Genomic DNA, 21477 nt, shown 5'->3' with positions numbered 1-21477 from the left:
TCTCTCTCTCTCTGTCTCTCTCTCTTTCTCTCTGCCTCTCAGTTTCTGTCATTCTTTCTTTCTCTCAATCTTGATTAATTCTAATAGTATTTTCCCACATGTTTTAGATTCATTTAGACTTATTGTTATCTATGACCTGTATATATTGTCCTAATATGTTATGTGTGTGTGTGTGTGTGTGCGTGCGTGCGTGTGTGTGTGTTTGTTTCTTTCTTTCTTTCTTTCTTTCCCCCAGACATGGATGAGTGTCTGATCAGGAACATGTGTTTGAATGGGATGTGCATCAACGACGAGGGAAGCTTTAAATGTATTTGTAAACATGGCTATCTGCTCGACCCAACCGGGCGCTTTTGTGTCGGTACGTCTGCTGTCCAATCACAACCCTCTGTCTGCCGCATCAGAAAAGTATATGAAAACTGTCAAATGCAATGTCCCGGAAAATGTAAAAGTCAGGAAATGTCCTGAAAAGTGTCAATGCCACAAAAATGTACCAAAAGGTGGCAAATTCATGTAAAAAAGGCTAGATGGGAGTTCTGTTGCTAGTAGTCTACATAGAGTAGAGCGAGTCTCATTTCAGAGAGGGATGTATTTCCTCAGTAATGAATTGTGCGGTCTAGAGAGGTTAACAGTCTACACAGTCTAGAGAGGTTAACAGTCTACACAGTCTAGAGAGGTTAACAGTATACACAGTCTAGAGAGGTTAACAGTCTAGAGAGGTTTAACAGTCTACACAGTCTAGAGAGGTTAACAGTCTAGAGAGGTTTAACAGTCTACACAGTCTAGAAAGGTTAACAGTCTAGAGAGGTTAACAGTCTACACAGTCTAGAAAGGTTAACAGTCTAGAGAGGTTTAACAGTCTACACAGTCTAGAAAGGTTAACAGTCTAGAGAGGTTTAACAGTCTAGAGAGGTTTAACAGTCTACACAGTCTAGAGAGGTTTAACAGTCTAGAGAGGTTAACAGTCTAGAGAGGTTAACAGTCTAGAGAGGTTTAACAGCCTAGAGAGGTTTAACAGTCTAGAGAGGTTTAACAGCCTAGAGAGGTTTAACAGCCTAGAGAGGTTTAACAGTCTAGAGAGGTTTAACAGTCTACACAGTCTAGAGAGGTTTAACAGTCTACACAGTCTAGAGAGGTTTAACAGTCTACACAGTCTAGACATGTTAGCAGTCTAGAGAGGTTTATAACAGTCTACACAGTCTAGACAGGTTAGCAGTCTAGAGAGGTTTAACAGTCTACACAGTCTAGACAGGTTAGCAGTCTAGAGAGGTTTAACAGTCTACACAGTCTAGAGAGGTTTAACAGTCTACACAGTCTAGACAGGTTAGCAGTCTAGAGAGGTTTAACAGTCTACACAGTCTGTTGAGGCCTCTGTGCTCTTTCTCTGCCTCTGAGGAAACCAAGGTTGGTTCCCAAATGGCACGCTAATTCCAATATACTGTACTACTTCAACCAGAGATCTACAGTATGTACCCTGGCCAAACATAGGGTACTATTTAGGATACAGGGTGTTATTTGGGACACAACCCATGTTTCTGTCCTCCAGTGGCTCCAGACATAACACAAAGCAACCAGCCACATCACTGTTTCCACGTCATTAGGGTCGTTGTTAGTGGTTTACATTATGGGCCTAGGTGACTGGAGCAGGATAAATCTTTTTATTCTGTTGGGTTATATGATCTTCCAGGAAGATAAAGAGTGAACTTATACTGTACAGCCATTATAGCTGAATCATGAAATAAGTGGCCCTTAGAGAGTGGTTAGGAAACTGCAAGTCAAATATTTTCACTCAATAATGTCAAGTCCAGTTCAATAATGTAAAGTCCAGTTCAATAATGTCAAGTCCAGTTCAATAATGTCAAGTCCAGTTCAATAATGTCAAGTCCAGTTCAATAATGTCAAGTCCAGTTCAATAATGTCAAGTACAGTTCAATAATGCCAAGTACAGTTCAATAATGTCAAGTACAGTTCAATAATGTCAAGTCCAGTTCAATAATGTCAAGTACAGTTCAATAATGTCAAGTACAGTTCAATAATGTCAAGTACAGTTCAATAATGTCAAGTCCAGTTCATCTGTGGGAGTTGAAGTTGTTTGAAGTGAAAGAATTATAGTACATTGACAGTTATACATTGACAGTTATACATTGACAGTTATCTTTAGACAGTAATAGCCTTAATGTAGGTCTGGTAAACCGTGTTCCATTGTATCCTATCATAACCTTTGTTACCCTGCTACCCCTTCCCCCTTTCACCTGTTTCCCTTCCTGTCTCCCTGCTACCCCTACCCCCTTTCACCTGTTTCCCTTCCTGTGTCCCTGCTACCCCTACCCCCTTTCACCTGTTTCCCTTCCTGTCTCCCTGCTACCCCTACCCCCTTCCACCTGTTTCCCTTCCTGTCTCCCTGCTACCCCTACCCCCTTTCACCTGTTTCCCTTCCTGTCTCCCCTGCTACCCCTACCCCCTTTCACCTGTTTCCCTTCCTGTCTCCCTGCTACCCCTACCCCCTTTCACCTGTTTCCCTTCCTGTCTCCCCTGCTACCCCTACCCCCTTCCACCTGTTTCCCTTCCTGTCTCCCCTGCTACCCCTACCCCCTTCCACCTGTTTCCCTTCCTGTCTCCCCTGTTCTCCTCCTGTCTCCCCTGCTACCCCTACCCCCTTTCACCTGTTTCCCTTCCTGTCTCCCTGCTACCCCTACCCCCTTTCACCTGTTTCCCTTCCTGTCTCCCCTGCTACCCCTAACCCCTTTCACCTGTTTCCCTTCCTGTCTCCCCTGCTACCCCTACCCCCTTCCACCTGTCTCCCTTCCTGTCTCCCCTGCTACCCCTACCCCCTTTCACCTGTTTCCCTTCCTGTCTCCCTTGCTACCCCTACCCCTTCCACCTGTCTCCCTTCCTGTCTCCCCTGCTACCCCTACCCCCTTCCACCTGTCTCCCTTCCTGTCTCCCCTGCTACCCCTACCCCCTTTCACCTGTTTCCCTTCCTGTCTCCCCTGCTACCCCTACCCCCTTTCACCTGTTTCCCTTCCTGTCTCCCCTGCTACCCCTACCCCCTTCCACCTGTCTCCCTTCCTGTCTCCCCTGCTACCCCTAACCCCTTTCACCTGTTTCCCTTCCTGTCTCCCCTGTTCTCCTCCTGTCTCCCCTGTTCTCCTCCTGTCTCCCATGTTCTCCCCTCCTGTCTCCTCTGTTCTCCCCTCCTGTCTCCCCTGTTCTCCTCCTGTTTCCCCTGTTCTCCTCCTGTCTCCCCTGTTCTCCTCCTGTCTCCCCTGTTCTCCCCTTCTGTCTCCTCTGTTCTCCCCTCCCGTCTCCCCTGTTCTCCTCCTGTCTCCCCTGTTCTCCTCCTGTCTCCTCTGTTCTCCTCCTGTCTCCCCTGTTCTCCTCCTGTCTCCCCTGTTCTCCTCCTGTCTCCCCTGTTCTCCTCCTGTCTCCTCTGTCTCTCTCCCAGACATTGATGAGTGTGAGACTCCAGGGATCTGTATGAACGGCCACTGTGTGAATACGGAGGGGTCCTTCAGGTGTGAGTGTATGGCTGGTCTGGCCGTGGGTCTGGATGGCCGCGTCTGTGTCGGTGAGTGTCTCCTCTCTAGAATCTGATCTATGATCAATCTATTATTGATTGATTGATTTGGTTTAATCAATCACAAATTCCCTTTTGGAACCCTTTTTTTCTAAGAGTGTGTGGTCATAGTATTGGTTTGGGAACCATATTCCTGGTTTCACAATGTGAGTGGGCAGGCAGGAAGTGTACAGTTTGGGTCGACTGCATTCGTTCTGGATTATATCAGATCAGGGGAATGCTGCAATCCCTTCGATACACAACCCTGTTTGTTTCTCTGTTGTTTGTCTGAACGAGGGAGCGAGGGAGGGAGGGAGCGAGGGAGGGAGGGAGCGAGGGGGGAGGGAGGAGGGGAGGGAGCGAGGGAGGGAGGAGGGGGGGAGGGAGGAGGGGGGAGGGAGGAAGGGGGGAGGGGAGCGAGGGAGGGAGGGAGGAGGGGAAGGAGTGAGAGAAACAGGAAGAGATAGATTCATAGTTTTCTCTGTATCCTGATTCCAGACACACATATGCGCAGCACTTGTTATGGAGGATACAAGCGGGGACAGTGTGTGAAGCCATTCTTCGGAGCCGTTACCAAGTCAGAATGCTGCTGTGCCAGTGTGGAGTACGCCTTTGGAGAGTCCTGCCAACCATGCCCACCCCAAAACTCAGGTACACACACACACACACACACACACACACACACACACACACACACACACACACACACACACACACACACACAACTGGGTCTACATAGCCACCACTCATGCTGTTGTCCTGAGTGAAGTGGATGATCCCAGCTAACGTTAGTAATACCACAGACCAGCTGATGTCCAACAGACAGAGCGATATGAGGGACACACTCTTGAGGCATCAAGATGGAGTCTGCAGTTTGACATTCACTCTGTCTGAGTCATGATTACAGAGATTGATATTCACGGCTGTTCCGGCTATGACAAAGTAACAGCGTTACCATGCACTGATGTTCTATGGTTGGTAACTATAAACCATCCAACTCTTAATCTGATTCAATCCACAGAAACAGGAGATGTTGTCTTCATCTGCTGTGGCCTGTAATCTCTGACTGTCTGACTGTCTGACTCCAACACCACTCCTCCACCTCCACCCCCACTCCTCCATCTCCACTCCTCCACCCCCCTCCACCTCCACTCCTCCACCTCCACCCCCACTCCTCCATCTCCACTCCTCCACCCCCCTCCACCTCCACTCCTCCACCTCCACCCCCACTCCTCCACTTCCATTCCTCCACCCCCACCCTGCCACCCCCTCCACTCCTCCACCCCCCTCCACCTCCACTCCTCCACCTCCATTCCTCCACCCCCACCCTGCCACCCACTCCACTCCTCCACCTCCACTCCTCCACCTCCACCCCCACTCCTCCACCTCCATTCCTCCACCCCCACCCTGCCACCCCTCCACTCCTCCACCTCCACTCCTCCACCCCCTCCACCTCCACTCCTCCGTCTCCACCCCCACTCCTCCACCTCCATTCCTCCACCCCCACCCTGTCACCCCCTCCACTCCTCCACCCCCACTCCTCCACTCTGCCACCCCCCTCCACCCCTCTACTCCCACTCCTCCACTCCTCCACCCTGCCACCCCCCTCCACCCCCACTCCTCCACCCTGCCACCCCCTCCACTCCTCCACCCCCACTCCTCCATACTGCCACCCCCCTCCACCCCTCCACCTCGCCACACATAATAACACTACAACCAGTAATTTCTCATTAGCTCTTCCTGTTAAAGTCTGTATCAAAAAGACGCCAAAGTTCCACCACATTAAGGGGTCATTTCATATATATCCAGACCAAATGAGAAAGCATGGAAACGGATAATAACATGGTATGAAATGACTTGCTCTGAGATCTCTGGATGTTGGCAAATGTGATGTTTTCACAAAACGCTGTTATTTCGTTTAGTAGTTTCACTAACCCCTGTGTGTGTGTGTGTGTGTGTGTGTGTGTGTGTGTGTGTGTGTGTGTGTGTGTGTGTGTGTGTGTGTGTGTGTGTGTGTGTGTGTGTGTGTGTGTGTGTGTGTGTGTGTGTGTGTGTGTGTTTGTGTGTGTGTGTGTGTGTGTGTGTTTTGCAGCTGAGTTCCTGGCCCTGTGTAGTAATGGCCCCGGCACCACCAGCGATGGCAGAGGTAACGATCAAAAACAGAAGGAACCTGGTGTGTCTCAATGAAATGTCTCTCTCTCCCAGATATTAACCTTGTGTGCTTGTGTGTTTGTGTGTATATCTCTCCCAGATATTAACCTTGTGTGTTTGTGTGTATATCTCTCCCAGATATTAACCTTGTGTGCCTGTGTGTTTATCTCTCCCAGATATTAACCTTGTGTGTTTGTGTGTATATCTCTCCCAGATATTAACCTTGTGTGTTTGTGTGTTTATCTCTCCCAGATATTAACCTTGTGTGCCTGTGTGTTTGTGTGTTTATCTCTCCCAGATATCAACCTTGTGTGCCTGTGTGTTTGTGTGTATATCTCTCCCAGATATTAACCTTGTGTGCCTGTGTGTTTGTGTGTATATCTCTCCCAGATATTAACCTTGTGTGCCTGTGTGTTTGTGTGTATATCTCTCCCAGATATTAACCTTGTGTGTTTGTGTGTATATCTCTCCCAGATATTAACCTTGTGTGTTTGTGTGTTTATCTCTCCCAGATATTAACCTTGTGTGTTTGTGTGTTTATCTCTCCCAGATATTAACCTTGTGTGTTTGTGTGTATATCTCTCCCAGATATTAACCTTGTGTGCCTGTGTGTTTGTGTGTATATCTCTCCCAGATATTAACCTTGTGTGCCTGTGTGTTTGTGTGTATATCTCTCCCAGATATTAACCTTGTGTGCCTGTGTGTTTGTGTGTATATCTCTCCCAGATATTAACCTTGTGTGCCTGTGTGTTTGTGTGTTTATCTCTCCCAGATATTAACCTTGTGTGCCTGTGTGTTTGTGTGTATATCTCTCCCAGATATTAACCTTGTGTGCCTGTGTGTTTGTGTGTTTATCTCTCCCAGATATTAACCTTGTGTGCTTGTGTGTTTGTGTGTTTATCTCTCCCAGATATTAACCTTGTGTGTTTGTGTGTATATCTCTCCCAGATATTAATGAGTGTGCTCTGGACCCGGACATCTGTCAGAACGGTGTGTGTGAGAACATGCTGAGGACCTATAAGTGTAACTGTAACATGGGCTTTGAGGTGGACACCACTGGAAAACACTGTGTTGGTAAGTCCCATGAAGTATCCTTAAAATGACTGGGTTATCCTAATGTTGCTATCCCTGTCTGTCTGTCTGTCTGTCTGTCTGTCTGTCTGTCTGTCTGTCTGTCTGTCTGTCTGTCTCTTGAGACATACTGTAGATGAATGTATCAACCCTAGAGATCGTATTAAATGAGTTCTAAGATATCATTCTGTGGTATTACCTCCGTCTGTGTGTCTGTCTCCTCTCAGACATAGATGAGTGTGCAGTGAACAGGTTACTGTGTGACAACGGCCTGTGCAGGAACACTCCAGGTAGTTTCACCTGCCACTGTCCCACCGGCTTCCTGTTCCACGCTGAGACGGATGTCTGTGAAGGTGAGATACACTGGCCCAGACCAGTTACTGTCTGTCCGTCTGTCTGTCAGGGTTGGGTTTCATCACATTTAAAGTTCAGAGATTTGGAATTGGAATTTCAAGGTACTTCCGTAATTGTCTGGAATTTAAATGTGGTTGACCCCCAGCCCTGCTGTCGGTCTGTCACACAGAAGACGTGTTAGAAGCTTGTCAGGAGTAGAAAGAAAGACGTGGTAACACATCTTCCTGTAGATATTGATTTGTGGATTATTTTCTCCTCTAATTCATATAGATGTGTGTGTATTTCTTGTCGATATTAATGAATATGTGTTGTCTCCTGCAGACATTGATGAGTGTGAGTCGAAGCCGTGTGTGAACGGGGACTGTAAGAACAGCCCGGGGTCCTACGTGTGTCTCTGCTCAGCAGGCAGCACGCTGGACGCCTCTGGAACACAGTGTATAGGTACGTGAGTATAACAACCCCTGCTGTTTGTGTGTGTGTGTGTTTGTGAGAGGATGTTACTTTTGACCAGAGGGGACTACTATCTGAGGGGCTAAAATGGCAGCTGTGAAATGTTATGATGTGTATTAGTACAGTCCTCTGCCCTCCCTCTCCCTGTCCCTGTAGAGACCAGTAAAGGCACATGTTGGCTGAAGGTGATTAACGGACGCTGTGAGATCAACATCAACGGAGCCACTCTGAAATCCCACTGCTGTTCCACACTGGGAGAGGCCTGGGGAAGTCCCTGTGCCAAGTGTGAACCAGGTTAGTGGGAACCTACAGAACCATATAGAACCATATAGAACATCTAGAATCTCTAGAACTTATAGAACCTATTTAACCTGTAGCCCTTCTCTGGGGAGAGGCCTGGGGAAGAACCTGTGCCTAGTGTGAACCAGGTGAGAATTACAACCTGTACTATAGCTAGGTGAGAATTAGAACCTGTACTGAAGCTAGGTGAGAATTAGAACCTGTACTGAAGCTAGGTGAGAATTAGAACCTGTACTGAAGCTAGGTGAGAATTAGAACCTGTACTGTAGCTAGGTGAGAATTAGAACCTATACTGTAGCTAGGTGAGAATTAGAACCTGTACTGTAGCTAGGTGAGAATTAGAACCTGTACTGTAGCTAGGTGAGGGTTAGAACCTGTACTGTAGCTAGGTGAGGGTTAGAACCTGTACTGTAAGTAGGTGAGAATTACAACCTGTACTGTAGCTAGGTGAGGGTTAGAACCTATACTGTAACTAGGTGAGAATTACAACCTGTACTGTAGCTAGGTAGAATTACAACCTGTACTGTAGCTAGGTAGAATTACAACCTGTACTGTAGCTAGGTAGAATTACAACCTGTACTGTAGCTAGGTAGAATTACAACCTGTACTGTAACTAGGTGAGAATTACAACCTGTACTGTACCTAGGTGAGAATTAGAACTTGTACTGTAGCTAGGTGAGAATTACAACCTGTACTCTACCTAGGTGAGAATTACAACCTGTACTGTACCTAGGTAGAATTACAACCTGTACTGTAGCTAGGTGAGAATTACAACCTGTACTGTAGCTAGGTAGAATTACAACCTGTACTGTAGCTAGGTGAGAATTACAACCTGTACTGTACCTAGGTAGAATTACAACCTGTACTGTAACTAGGTGAGAATTACAACCTGTACTGTAGCTAGGTAGAATTAGAACCTGTACTGTAGCTAGGTGAGAATTACAACCTGTACTGTAACTAGGTGAGAATTACAACCTGTACTGTACCTAGGTAGAATTACAACCTGTACTGTAGCTAGTTGAGAATTACAACCTGTACTGTAACTAGGTGAGAATTACAACCTGTACTGTACCTAGGTAGAATTACAACCTGTACTGTAACTAGGTGAGAATTACAACCTGTACTGTACCTAGGTAGAATTACAACCTGTACTGTAGCTAGGTGAGAATTACAACCTGTACTGTAACTAGGTGAGAATTACAACCTGTACTGTACCTAGGTAGAATTACAACCTGTACTGTAACTAGGTAGAATTACAACCTGTACTGTAGCTAGGCCTCTGTACCAAGTGTGAATGATCCTATAACTGGGGCCAGGAGTTTTTCCCGGTCAGGTCATGACCAGATCTATTACACATGAAAGCCTTTAGGTCAGGGTCTCACAGAATGTGGAGGTATTTTAATATGGCTTGTTCTCTCTTCCTCCTTCTCTTTCAGATCATTTCTGCACTAAGGGTTATGCTAGAGTCAGAGGGACCATCTGTGAAGGTAATGACACCTGGAGAAGGACTCCGACAAGACTCATCTTTCACTTAGCAAATACACATATTCCCTCAAATCCAGTGTTGGATTTCAAAAACGGGTTATAATGCAGGTTTTTGCATTGATTGTTTGCGTTGGCATGTATCAAATGACGCTTTATTTACACAGCACATTTCAGACATGGAATGCAACACAATGTTCTTCACAAGACAAAACAAATAACAAACTATGAAAATAAAAACGGAAATATTTACTACACAGCAAACCTAAGAGGATAAAAAACTAAAGAATAACAATAAAAACTCAAAAGCACCCTAAGGAATAGCAAAGCTAAAAACGTGTGTTTTAAAAAAATGTCTACAGTTTCGGCTCTCCTCAGGTTCTCTGGCAGGCTAATCCAGAGGCTGGGGGCATAATAACTAAATGCTGCCTCTCCATGCCTCTTGGTCCTAGGCTTTGGGATAGTTAAAAGGCCTCTGCCAAAGAACCTGAGGGACCTACTGGGTACATAACTTAAAAGCATGTCTGACATGTATTGGGGTGCACAATCGTGGATTGATTTATAAACCAATAGAAGAATCTTAAAATGAATTATATTACTCACAGGCAGCCAGTGCAGAGACCTTAAAACCGGTGTAATGTGTGTTCTCCGTCTGGTCTTGGTCAGTACCCGTGCTGCAGCATTCTGTATGTTTTGCAGTTGACCAATGGCTTTCTTGGGTAGACCAGAAAGGAGAGCATTACAGTAGTCAAGCCTGCTTGTAATAAAAGCATGGATGAGTCTCTGTATCAGCCTGAGAGAGAAACGACGGCATCTTGGTCACATTCCCAGTGTGTGATTCTGAAAGAGTTCAGAATCTAAAATAACCCCTAGATGTTTTACCTGGTGTTTCTCATTGTCTTGTTGGATAAAGTATATAGAGCTCAAAACATTCATAAATGCAATGGCCTTGGAGTCAGTCTCTTAGTCAACATGAATATTAAAATCACCCAACGCAATGATTTTATCATAGTTCTCATGGACAATAAATAGTTCTGTTAGTTGACTTAACGTTGTATTATTCTGTTGTTGATAACAGGCTCTAGTATGTGTGTCTGTTGTGTTTCTAGTGTTGTGTTGTTGTTAATGGAGTCTAGGTTGTGTGTTCTCTCTCCACCTGTAGATGTTAATGAGTGTGAGGTGTTTCCGGGGGTGTGTATCAATGGGAAGTGTGTGAACACCGTGGGTTCCTTCATCTGCCAGTGTCCCTCTGGGATGACCGTCGACGCCACCGGACGAACATGTATAGGTAGGTACTGTAGTCCACAAGCACTACGCTAATGGGTACTGTAGTCCATTACACTGTTGTGTACTCCACAAGAATTATAAGATTCAAAATGGGGTCATTGCCTTTCATTTCCGGATGTACTACATTTTTTAAAACTGATTTTGCGTTACAGTGTTTTGTTATCGTATGTTTCCCCCCTCCAGACCTGCGTACAGAGCAGTGTTATCTGAGCCACGAGGATGAGCGTTGTGGAGCCCCTATCCAGGGTCGTCACCGTGTGGACGCGTGCTGCTGCTCGGTGGGTGTGGCCTGGGGCCCGGAATGTGACGAGTGTCCGGAGAAAGGCTCTCAGGAGTACAGCCAGCTCTGTCCCAGGGGACCCGGCTTCGCAAACAGAGGAGACTTCATTAATGGACGGCCCTTCCTCAAAGGTTGGCCGGATACGTTCCATTTCAAACCTACTCCCTTCCCCTACCTTCTATATTCCTTCAGGTCCTTCCTCAAGGGGGCATACAATGCACATAGTACGGGTAGCCATTTGATTACCTGTTCAGGAGTCTTATGGCTTGGGGGTATAAATTGTTGAGCAGAGAGAACAGTCTATGACTGGGGAAGCTGGGGTCTTTGACTATTTTTAGGGCCTTCCTCTGACACCGCTTGGTGTAGAGGTCCTGGATGGCAGGCAGTTTAGCACCAGTGATGTACTGGGCCGTACGCACTACCCTTGCGGTCAGAGGCCGAGCAATTGCCGTACCAGGCAGTGATGCAACCAGTTGCAGCTGTAGAACCTTTTGAGGATCTCAGGACCCATGCCAAATCTTTTTAGTTTCCTGAGGGGGAATAGGCTTTGTTATGCCCTCTTCACGACTGTCTTGGTCTGTTTGGACCATTCTAGTTTGTTGTTGATGTGGACACCAAGGAACTTGAAGCTCTCAACCTGCTCCACTAGAGTCCCGTCGATGAGAACGGGGACGTGCTCGGCCCTCCTTTTCCTGTAGTCCACAATAATCTCCTTAGTCTTGGTTACGTTGAGGGATAGGTTGTTATTCTGGCACCACCCGGCCAGGTCTCTGACCTCCTCCCTATAGGCTGTCTCGTCGTTGTTGGTGATCAGGCCTACCACTGTTGTGTCATCTGCAAACTTAATGATGGTGTCGGAGTCGTGCCTTGCCATACAGTTGTGGGTGAACAGGGAGTACAGGAGGGGACTGAGCACGCACCCTTGGAGAGCTCCAGTGTTGAGGATCAGCGTGGCAGATGTGTTGCTACCTTCCCTCACCACCTCGGGGCGGCCTGTCAGGAAGTCCAGGATCCAGTTGCAGAGGGAGGTGTTTAGTCCCAGGACTCTTAGCTTAGTGATGAGCTTTGAGGGTACTATAGCGTTGAACACTGAGCTGTAGTCAATGAATAGCATTCTCACATAGGTGTTCCTTTTGTCCATGTGGGAAAGGGCAGTGTGGAGTGCAATAGAGATTGCATCATCTGTGGATCTGTTTGGGCGGTATGCAAATTGGAGTGGGTCTAGGGTTTCTGGGATAATTGTGTTGATGTGAGCCATTACCAACCTTTCAAAGCACTTGGCTACGGACGTGAGTGCTACGGGTCTGTAGTCATTTAGGCATGTTGCCTTTGCGTTCTTGGGCACAGGGACTATGGTGGTCTGCTTGAACATGTTGGTATTACAGACTCAGTCAGGGACATGTTGAAAATGTCAGTGAAGACACCTGCCAGTTGGTCAGCACATGCCCAGAGCACACGTCCTGGTAATCCATCTGGCTCCGCAGCCTTGTGTATGTTGACCTGTTTAAAGGTCTTGCTCACATCGGCTAGGGAGAGCGTGATCACACAGTCGTCCGGAACAGCTGATGCTCTCATGCATGCCTCAGTGTTGCTTGCCTCGAAGCGAGCATAGACGTGATTTAGCTCGTCTGGTAGGCTCGTGTCACTGGGCAGCTTGCGGCTGTGCTTCCCTTTGTAGTCTGTAGTAGTTTGCAAGCCCTGCCACATAAGACGAGCGTCGGAGCCGGTGTAGTAAGCTTCCGGGTTAGAGTCCCATACCTTGAAAGCGGCAGCTCTACCATTTAGCTCAGTGCGAAGGTTGCCTGTAATCCATGGCTTCTGGTTGAGGTATGCACATACAGTCACTGTGGGGACGAAGTCCTCAATGCACTTATTGATGAAGCCAGTGACTGATGTGGTGTATTCCTCAATGCCATCGGAAGAATCCCGGAACATGTTCCAGTCTGTGATAGCAAAACAGTCCTGTAGTTTAGCATTTGCTTCATCTGACCACTTTTTTATAGACTGAGTCACTGGTGCTTCCTGCTTTAATTTTTGCTTGTAAGCAGGAATCAGGGGGATAGAGTTGTGGTCGGATTTACCAAATGGAGGGCGAGGGAGAGCTTTGTACATGTCTCTGTGTGTGGAGTACAGGTGATCTGGAATTGTTTTCCCTCTGGTTGCACATTTAACATGTTGATGGAAATTTGGTAGAAGTGATTTCAGTTTCTCTGCATTAAAGTCTCCGGCCACTAGGAGCGCCGCCTCTGGGTGAGTGGTTTCCTGTTTGCTTATTTCCTTATACAACTGACTGAGTGCGGTCTTAGTGCCAGCATCTGTCTGTGATGGTAAATAGACAGCCACAAAAAGTATAGCTGAAAACTCTCTAGGCAAGTAGTGTGGCCTGCAATTTATCACAATATACTCTACTTCAGGCGAGCAAAATCTAGGGGAAATGACAACAAAATAACAGGTGAACAAACTCAAAAACCTGCTGTAACCTCTCTCTCTCTCTCTTTCTCTCTCTCTCTCTCTCTCTCTCTCTCTCTCAATTCGATTCAAATGGCTTTATTGCTATGGGAAACATATGTTTACATTGCCAAAGCAAGTAAAATATATAATAAGTCCTTCTCTCTCTCTATTTTTCTCTCTATCTCTCTCTCTATCCCTCCATCCCTCCTTACCTCCCTCTTTCTTAGATATAAACGAGTGTAAGATGATCCACAGCTTGTGCTCCAATGGGAAGTGTAGGAACACCATCGGTAGTTTCCGTTGTCGCTGTGACAACGGCTTCGCTCTGGACTCTGATGAGAGGAACTGTACAGGTCAGTCTACAGCTCATACAGAGCATACATCTAGAGCTCTGTCTAAAGCTTTCAGACACACAAGATAGTATATGTCAAAACAGCGCATCAGAAATACTACATTACTCACAATGCAATGTCTCTTAATGTGTTTTTGGAAACTAACTGTGATGTGTGTGTGGGTGTTTCTCCTTCCAGACATCGACGAATGCCGTATCTCTCCAGACCTGTGTGGTCAGGGCACGTGTGTGAACACAGGTGGGAACTTCGAGTGCGAATGTTTTGAAGGTTACGAGAGCGGCTTCATGATGATGAAAAACTGCATGGGTGAGTAGAGGACCTAAACACACCTGAACACACCGGGACATACCTGGACACACCTGCACACACCTTAACACACCTGGACACAGCTGCACACACCTGGACACACCTGGACACACCTGCACACACCTGAATACACCTTAACACACTTGGATACACCTTAACACACGTGCACACACCTGTATACACCTTAACACACCTGCACACACCTTAACACACCTGCACACACCTTCACACACCTGGACACACCTGCACACACCTTAACACACCTGGACACACCTGCACACACCTGGACACACCTGGACACACCTGCACACACCTGGATACACCTTAACACACTTGGATACACCTTAACACACGTGCACACACCTGGATACACCTTAACACACCTGCACACACCTTAACACACCTGCACACACCTTCACACACCTGGACACACCTGCACACACCTGGACACACCTGCATACACCTGGACACACCTACACACACTTTCACACACCTTAACACACCTGGATACACCTTAACACACCTGGATACACATTAACACACCTGCACACACCTGGATACACCTTAACACACCTGGATACACCTTAACACACTTGCACACACCTGGATACACCTTAACACACCTGCACACACCTTAATACACCTGCACACACTTGCACACACCTGCACACACCTGGACACACCTGCACACAATTGCACACACTTGCACACACCTGGATACACCTTAACACACCTGAACACACCTGGACACACCTGCACACACCTTAACACACCTGCACACACCTAGACACAACTGAACACACCTTAACACAGCTGGACACAACTGGACACACCTGGACAGACCTGAACACACCTGAACACAACCGAACACACCTGAACACACCTGGACACAACCGAACACACCTGAACACACCTGGACACATCTGGACACAACCGAACACACCTGAACACACCTAGACACATCTGGACACAACCGAACACACCTGAACACACCTGGACACAACCGAACACACCTGAACACACCTGGACACATCTGGACAGAGCTGAACACATCTGGACAGAGCTGAACACATCTGGACACATCTGGACAGAGCTGAACACATCTGGACACATCTGGACAGAGCTGAACACATCTGGACACATCTGGACAGAGCTGAACACATCTGGACACATCTGGACAGAGATGAACACATCTGGACAGAGCTGAACACATCTGGACAGAGATGAACACATCTGGACAGAGCTGAACACATCTGGACACATCTGGACAGAGATGAACACATCTGGACAGAGCTGAACACATCTGGACAGAGCTGAACACACCTGGACACATCTGGACAGCTGTCCCATCCCAGTACTAGATTCTACCTCTATCAGTACTGTATTGTGGAGTACATGACAGATGAAAACAAATTCAGTCTATAATAACATAATAACACATAAGGAAACTCCATCTCCATAGTAACTCCATCTCCATAGTAATTCCGTCTCCATAGTAACTCCTTCTCCATAGTAACTCCTTCTCCATAGTAACTCAATCTCCATAGTAATTCCATCTCCATAGTAACTCCTTCTCCATAGTAACTCCTTCTCCATAGTAACTCTGCCACAGGCCCTTAAAACGCTCTATGAAGTGGATCAGGGCAGGGGAGTCCTGCCATGCTGACATCCTGTTACAGACCCAGTACTCAAGCACCGTGTGTGTGTGTGTGTGTGTGTGTGTGTGTGTGTGTGTGTGTGTGTGTGTGTGTGTGTGTGTGTGTGTGTGTGTGTGTGTGTGTGTGTGTGTGTGTGTGTGTGTGTGTGTTTGTGTGTAAGGAAGAGAGGGGGATTCGCTCCCCAGGCCTGTGCTGTGTGCGTGTTACAGCCTTTATGGGAATACCAGCCATACATTTAGAGCACGCTCAGATCACTCCCTATACTCTCAACCCACAGTACCATTTTTCTCTGGATAATTGTATTTTACTGCTTGATTTACACACACACACTCCAGCATCCAGACTTTTATATGCAATTACTGGTCATAATGTCCTGACATCTGTGAAAATGTTTCATGTTCAATGGTTTATTTCTCTATTTATGAATGTAATAGCCATGGCTTGGCTTTGAACACATTCCTGACTGAGTGAAATTATATTTATTATTCCCACTAAGTAGTAATGACTACAGATGAGAAAATATGGATAAATAGTCTGACGTATGTGACTCTCGCTCTCTCTTTGTCTTTCTTTCTTTCTTTCTTTCTTTCTTTCTGTGTGTGTGTGTGTGTGTGTGTGTGTGTGTGTTTGTCTCTCTCTCACTCTGTGTTCTCTCCTCCCAGACATTGATGAGTGTGAGCGGAACCCTCTGCTGTGTCGCGGTGGTGAGTGTGTGAACAACGAGGGCAGCTTCCAGTGTTTGTGTCCCGACGGACACGAGATTGCCCCCGACGGATCCGCCTGTCTCGGTGAGTGGTAAAACCCTTTTGGTTTCGGGTGAAACCCTTTCAACCAGGGACAGCTGAAGAACCCGAAAGCCTTTTATTAAGAGTGTCGGCTGCCTTAAAACTAGGACACATCAATGAAATAGTGTGGTGACTGAGAGAACTTGAGTTGATTCAATGGCAACAAATACAAAAAGAAAATGTTAGATTTGTGTGCAGATTTTTCCATTGACAGCGGTATAATCCTATCAGAATGAACAGGAACATGACTGGAGTGTGTGTGCACGTGCATGTGTGTGCGAGTTGATCACTCATCCTTACCCATCTTGCCCCTGGTTGTGTTTTGTAGCTGATTTAGAAAGGGAAGTCTCTAGGGGTAAATGAGGATGATCTATTGATTTAGAAAGGGAAGTCTCTAGGGGTAAATGAGGAGGAGGATCTATTGATTTAGAAAGGGAAGTCTCTAGGAGTAAAGGAGGAGGAGGATCTATTGATTTAGAAAGGGAAGTCTCTAGGAGTAAATAGGAGGAGGATCTATTGATTTAGAAAGGGAAGTCTCTAGGAGTAAATAGGAGGAGGATCTATTGATTTAGAAAGGGAAGTCTCTAGGAGTAAATGAGGAGGATGATCTATTGATTTAGAAAGGGAAGTCTAGGAGTAAATGAGGAATATGATCTATTGATTTAGAAAGGGAAGTCTCTAGGGGTAAATGAGGATGATCTATTGATTTAGAAAGGGAAGTCTCTAGGGGTAAAAGAGGAGGATGATCTATTGATTTAGAAAGGGAAGTCTCTAGGAGTAAATGAGGAGGATGATCTATTGATTTAGAAAGGGAAGTCTCTAGGAGTAAATGAGGATGATCTATTGATTTAGAAAGGGAAGTCTCTAGGAGTAAATGAGGAGGAGGATCTATTGATTTAGAAAGGGAAGTCTCTTGGGGTAAATGAGGAGGATGATCTATTGATTTAGAAAGGGAAGTCTCTAGGGGTAAAAGAGGAGGATGATCTATTGATTTAGAAAGGGAAGTCTCTAGGAGTAAATGAGGAGGATCTATTGATTTAGAAAGGGAAGTCTCTAGGAGTAAATGAGGATGATCTATTGATTTAGAAAGGGAAGTCTCTAGGAGTAAATGAGGAGGATGATCTATTGATTTAGAAAGGGAAGTCTCTAGGAGTAAAAGAGGAGGATGATCTATTGATTTAGAAAGGGAAGTCTCTAGGGGTAAATGAGGAGGAGGATCTATTGATTTAGAAAGGGAAGTCTCTAGGAGTAAATGAGGAGGATGATCTGTTGTCCAACAGCTTCACAATCATCTCCACATGTAGAGACAAGATGGAGCAACTGTGTTTAGTGGTGGGGTTGTTTTTAATGGCCTGTTTAATGGTGTGTGTGTGTGTGTGTGTGTGTGTGTGTGTGTGTGTGTGTGTGTGTGTGTGTGTGTGTGTGTGTGTGTGTGTGTGTGCGTGCTGTGTGTGTGTGTGTGTGCGTGCGTGCGTGCGTGCGTGCGTGCGTGCGTGTGTGTGTTCCACAGATATTAATGAGTGTGAACTGAGTGAGAAGCTGTGTCGGAACGGTCAGTGTGTGAATATGATTGGACGTTACCAGTGTTCCTGTGATACTGGATATAAATCCACGGAGGACAGACTGGCCTGTGTCGGTAAGATAACTCTGTTCCAACAACTACACTGTTAGTTCTCTATTATTCAACTAGTATTGTGATTTGTCTGCGTCCTTCAAACAGGAAAGGGGTGTTGATATAGTACTATTTGTTTTTGTGTCATATGAACCAGTGTCTGTAGCCATGGCGACCAAATCCTTCAGACTTAAATGACAGAAATGCTTGATGTGTAGGATAGGAAGAGTTATGAGCATGTCTCAAGTTATGTTTCATTCTGATGATGTGTGTGTAGTAACATGTATGTGTGTTCATTCCCTCCTGCATGCAGACATTGATGAGTGTACGATCCAGAATGGAGGTTGTGAGACATTCTGTACCAACTCAGAGGGGAGCTATGAGTGCAGCTGTCGCTCTGGATACGCCCTGATGCCAGACCTCAGGACCTGCACTGGTCAGTAGGACTGTTAGATGATCTCTCTCTCTCTCTCTCTCTCTCTCTCTCTCTCTCTCTCTCTCTCTCTCTCTCTCGTGTCTCAGTCTCTCTCTCTGTCAGTCTATGTCTCTCTGTCCTCCACCCCTACTTCAACCCAACCTGAGTCTGTTTGTCTATTTGTTCACCAGGAGCCAGGGAGAGCCCTATAACACTTAAATACACTGTGTTTCTAGACAGAGAGACATAGACGTCCTACCTCCAGACAGGGCCTTGTGAGGGGACTGGGAATAATTTCCTCATCCCTCTCAACACATGACTCCCATTGGCTCTGTTACCAGGGAGAGATACAACAGCCCAAATCATACAAAATGGTACAATAAATTGAAACACAGAAGCACATTGTTGACTAATCTTACCATTTCCCCATGTTTTCTCCTGTTTACTGTTGGTTGCCAGGTGAGCAGCTATGCAATATGTCTTTCCTCAGCTGGTATGAATGTGAACTGGTCTATGTTCAGCAGACTGTCTGTCTACAGTTCTGTCCTTCTCTGTCCTTACAGACATATGTGTGTCTGTCCTTCTCTGTCCTTACAGACATATGTGTGTCTGTCCTTCTCTGTCCTTACAGACATAGGTGTGTCTGTCCTTCTCTGTCCTTACAGACATATGTGTGTCTGTCCTTCTCTGTCCTTACAGACATATGTGTGTCTGTCCTTTTCTGTCCTTAAAGACATATGTGTGTCTGTCCTTCTCTGTCCTTACAGACATATGTGTGTCTGTCCTTCTCTGTCCTTACAGACATATGTGTGTTTGTCCTTACAGACATAGGTGTGTCTGTCCTTCTCTGTCCTTACAGACATATGTGTGTCTGTGTTTTCCTGTCCTTACAGACATATGTGTGTCTGTCCTTCTCTGTCCTTACAGACATATGTGTGTCTGTCCTTCTCTGTCCTTACAGACATAGGTGTGTCTGTCCTTCTCTGTCCTTACAGACATAGGTGTGTCTGTCCTTCTCTGTCCTTAAAGACATATGTGTGTCTGTCCTTCTCTGTCCTTACAGACATATGTGTGTCTGTCCTTACAGACATAGGTGTGTCTGTCCTTCTCTGTCCTTACAGACATATGTGTGTCTGTCCTTCTCTGTCCTTAAAGACATATGTGTGTCTGTCCTTCTCTGTCCTTACAGACATATGTGTGTCTGTCCTTCTCTGTCCTTACAGACATATGTGTGTCTGTCCTTCTCTGTCCTTACAGACATATGTGTGTCTGTCCTTTTCTGTCCTTAAAGACATATGTGTGTCTGTCCTTCTCTGTCCTTACAGACATATGTGTGTCTGTCCTTCTCTGTCCTTAAAGACATATGTGTGTCTGTCCTTCTCTGTCCTTAAAGACATATGTGTGTCTGTCCTTCTCTGTCCTTAAAGACATATGTGTGTCTGTCCTTCTCTGTCCTTAAAGACATATGTGTGTCTGTCCTTCTCTGTCCTTAAAGACATATGTGTGTCTGTCCTTCTTGTCCTTACAGACATATGTGTGTCTGTTCTTCTCTGTCCTTACAGACATATGTGTGTCTGTTCTTCTCTGTCCTTACAGACATATGTGTATCTGTCCTTTTCTGTCCTTAAAGACATATGTGTGTCTGTCCTTCTCTGTCCTTACAGACATATGTGTGTCTGTCCTTCTCTGTCCTTACAGACATATGTGTGTCTGTCCTTCTCTGTCCTTACAGACATATGTGTGTCTGTCCTTCTCTGTCCTTACAGACATATGTGTGTCTGTCCTTCTCTGTCCTTACAGACATATGTGTGTCTGTCCTTTTCTGTCCTTAAAGACATATGTGTGTCTGTCCTTCTCTGTCCTTACAGACATATGTGTGTCTGTCCTTTTCTGTCCTTAAAGACATATGTGTGTCTGTCCTTCTCTGTCCTTAAAGACATATGTGTGTCTGTCCTTCTCTGTCCTTAAAGACATATGTGTGTCTGTCCTTCTCTGTCCTTAAAGACATATGTGTGTCTGTCCTTCTCTGTCCTTAAAGACATATGTGTGTCTGTCCTTCTTGTCCTTACAGACATATGTGTGTCTGTTCTTCTCTGTCCTTACAGACATATGTGTATCTGTCCTTTTCTGTCCTTAAAGACATATGTGTGTCTGTCCTTCTCTGTCCTTACAGACATATGTGTGTCTGTCCTTCTCTGTCCTTACAGACATATGTGTGTCTGTCCTTCTCTGTCCTTACAGACATATGTGTGTCTGTTGGATTAGTGAGTGTTCTAGTGAATGTGTTATTCTGTCTCCCTCCAGACATTGATGAGTGTGAGGACAGTCCAGACATCTGTGACGGAGGCCAGTGTACCAACATCCCAGGAGAGTACCAGTGTCTCTGCTTCGATGGATTCATGTCTTCTGAAGATATGAAGACCTGTCTGGGTAACTAACCTACCTGTCTAGCGCTCTAAGCCACTGCCTCCAGAATACATGTAGCATTGTGAGCGTGGGCTTCCAATCTGACCCTCAGCGCTTCTAGAACAGCCTCCCCTCTCCTCAGTCATTCACGTTGCTGTCTAATCAACACAAAACAACAGGGAAGGAGTGGGACTACACCACTGCTTCAAGAACTAAAACTACCTAACAGCCCCCAGTAGAGTTGTGTGGGTAAACTCTCACATACATAGTATCACATGTATTCAGTATTGTTGTTAGTTTTGAACGGTGAGACATGTATTCAGTGTTGTTATTAGTTTTGAACGGTGAGACATGTATTCAGTGTTGTTATTAGTTTTGAATGGTGAGACATGTATTCAGTGTTGTTGTTAGTTTTGAACGGTGAGACATGTATTCAGTGTTAGTGTTAGTTGTAATTTACATGTCCAGTGTTCTCTGTTCCTCCAGACACACAGGGGAACAGGCAGCAACACAATAAATCTGATATTTCTCTTTTTACAACAACATTTCTATTGATTTATCCT

At 45.9% G+C, this 21477-nt stretch overlaps 1 protein-coding gene across 2 annotated transcripts in view; it reads left to right on the top strand.

Moving 5' to 3' along the window:
• LOC139403843 (fibrillin-1-like) overlaps window positions 1-21477 on the top strand; it is a 122480-nt gene that overhangs the window by 41487 nt on the left and 59516 nt on the right. For both annotated transcript variants that reach the window (XM_071146995.1, XM_071146996.1), the window contains exons 15-31: window positions 236-358; window positions 3443-3565; window positions 4052-4204; window positions 5646-5699; window positions 6653-6778; window positions 7003-7128; window positions 7451-7570; window positions 7736-7873; window positions 9316-9366; window positions 10524-10649; window positions 10832-11059; window positions 13607-13732; window positions 13910-14038; window positions 16359-16484; window positions 17992-18117; window positions 18407-18529; window positions 20813-20938. In XM_071146995.1, the coding sequence (XP_071003096.1) occupies window positions 236-358; window positions 3443-3565; window positions 4052-4204; window positions 5646-5699; window positions 6653-6778; window positions 7003-7128; window positions 7451-7570; window positions 7736-7873; window positions 9316-9366; window positions 10524-10649; window positions 10832-11059; window positions 13607-13732; window positions 13910-14038; window positions 16359-16484; window positions 17992-18117; window positions 18407-18529; window positions 20813-20938 (2124 nt within the window). The remainder of the gene's footprint in view (window positions 1-235; window positions 359-3442; window positions 3566-4051; window positions 4205-5645; window positions 5700-6652; window positions 6779-7002; window positions 7129-7450; window positions 7571-7735; window positions 7874-9315; window positions 9367-10523; window positions 10650-10831; window positions 11060-13606; window positions 13733-13909; window positions 14039-16358; window positions 16485-17991; window positions 18118-18406; window positions 18530-20812; window positions 20939-21477) is intronic.

This window comes from Oncorhynchus clarkii, unplaced genomic scaffold, assembly GCF_045791955.1.
Source record: "Oncorhynchus clarkii lewisi isolate Uvic-CL-2024 unplaced genomic scaffold, UVic_Ocla_1.0 unplaced_contig_3709_pilon_pilon, whole genome shotgun sequence".
In the NCBI taxonomy this organism is placed as follows: domain Eukaryota; kingdom Metazoa; phylum Chordata; class Actinopteri; order Salmoniformes; family Salmonidae; genus Oncorhynchus; species Oncorhynchus clarkii.
The sequence above is the reverse complement of the archived record's forward strand: the minus strand, read 5'-3'. Positions and strand labels throughout refer to the sequence as shown.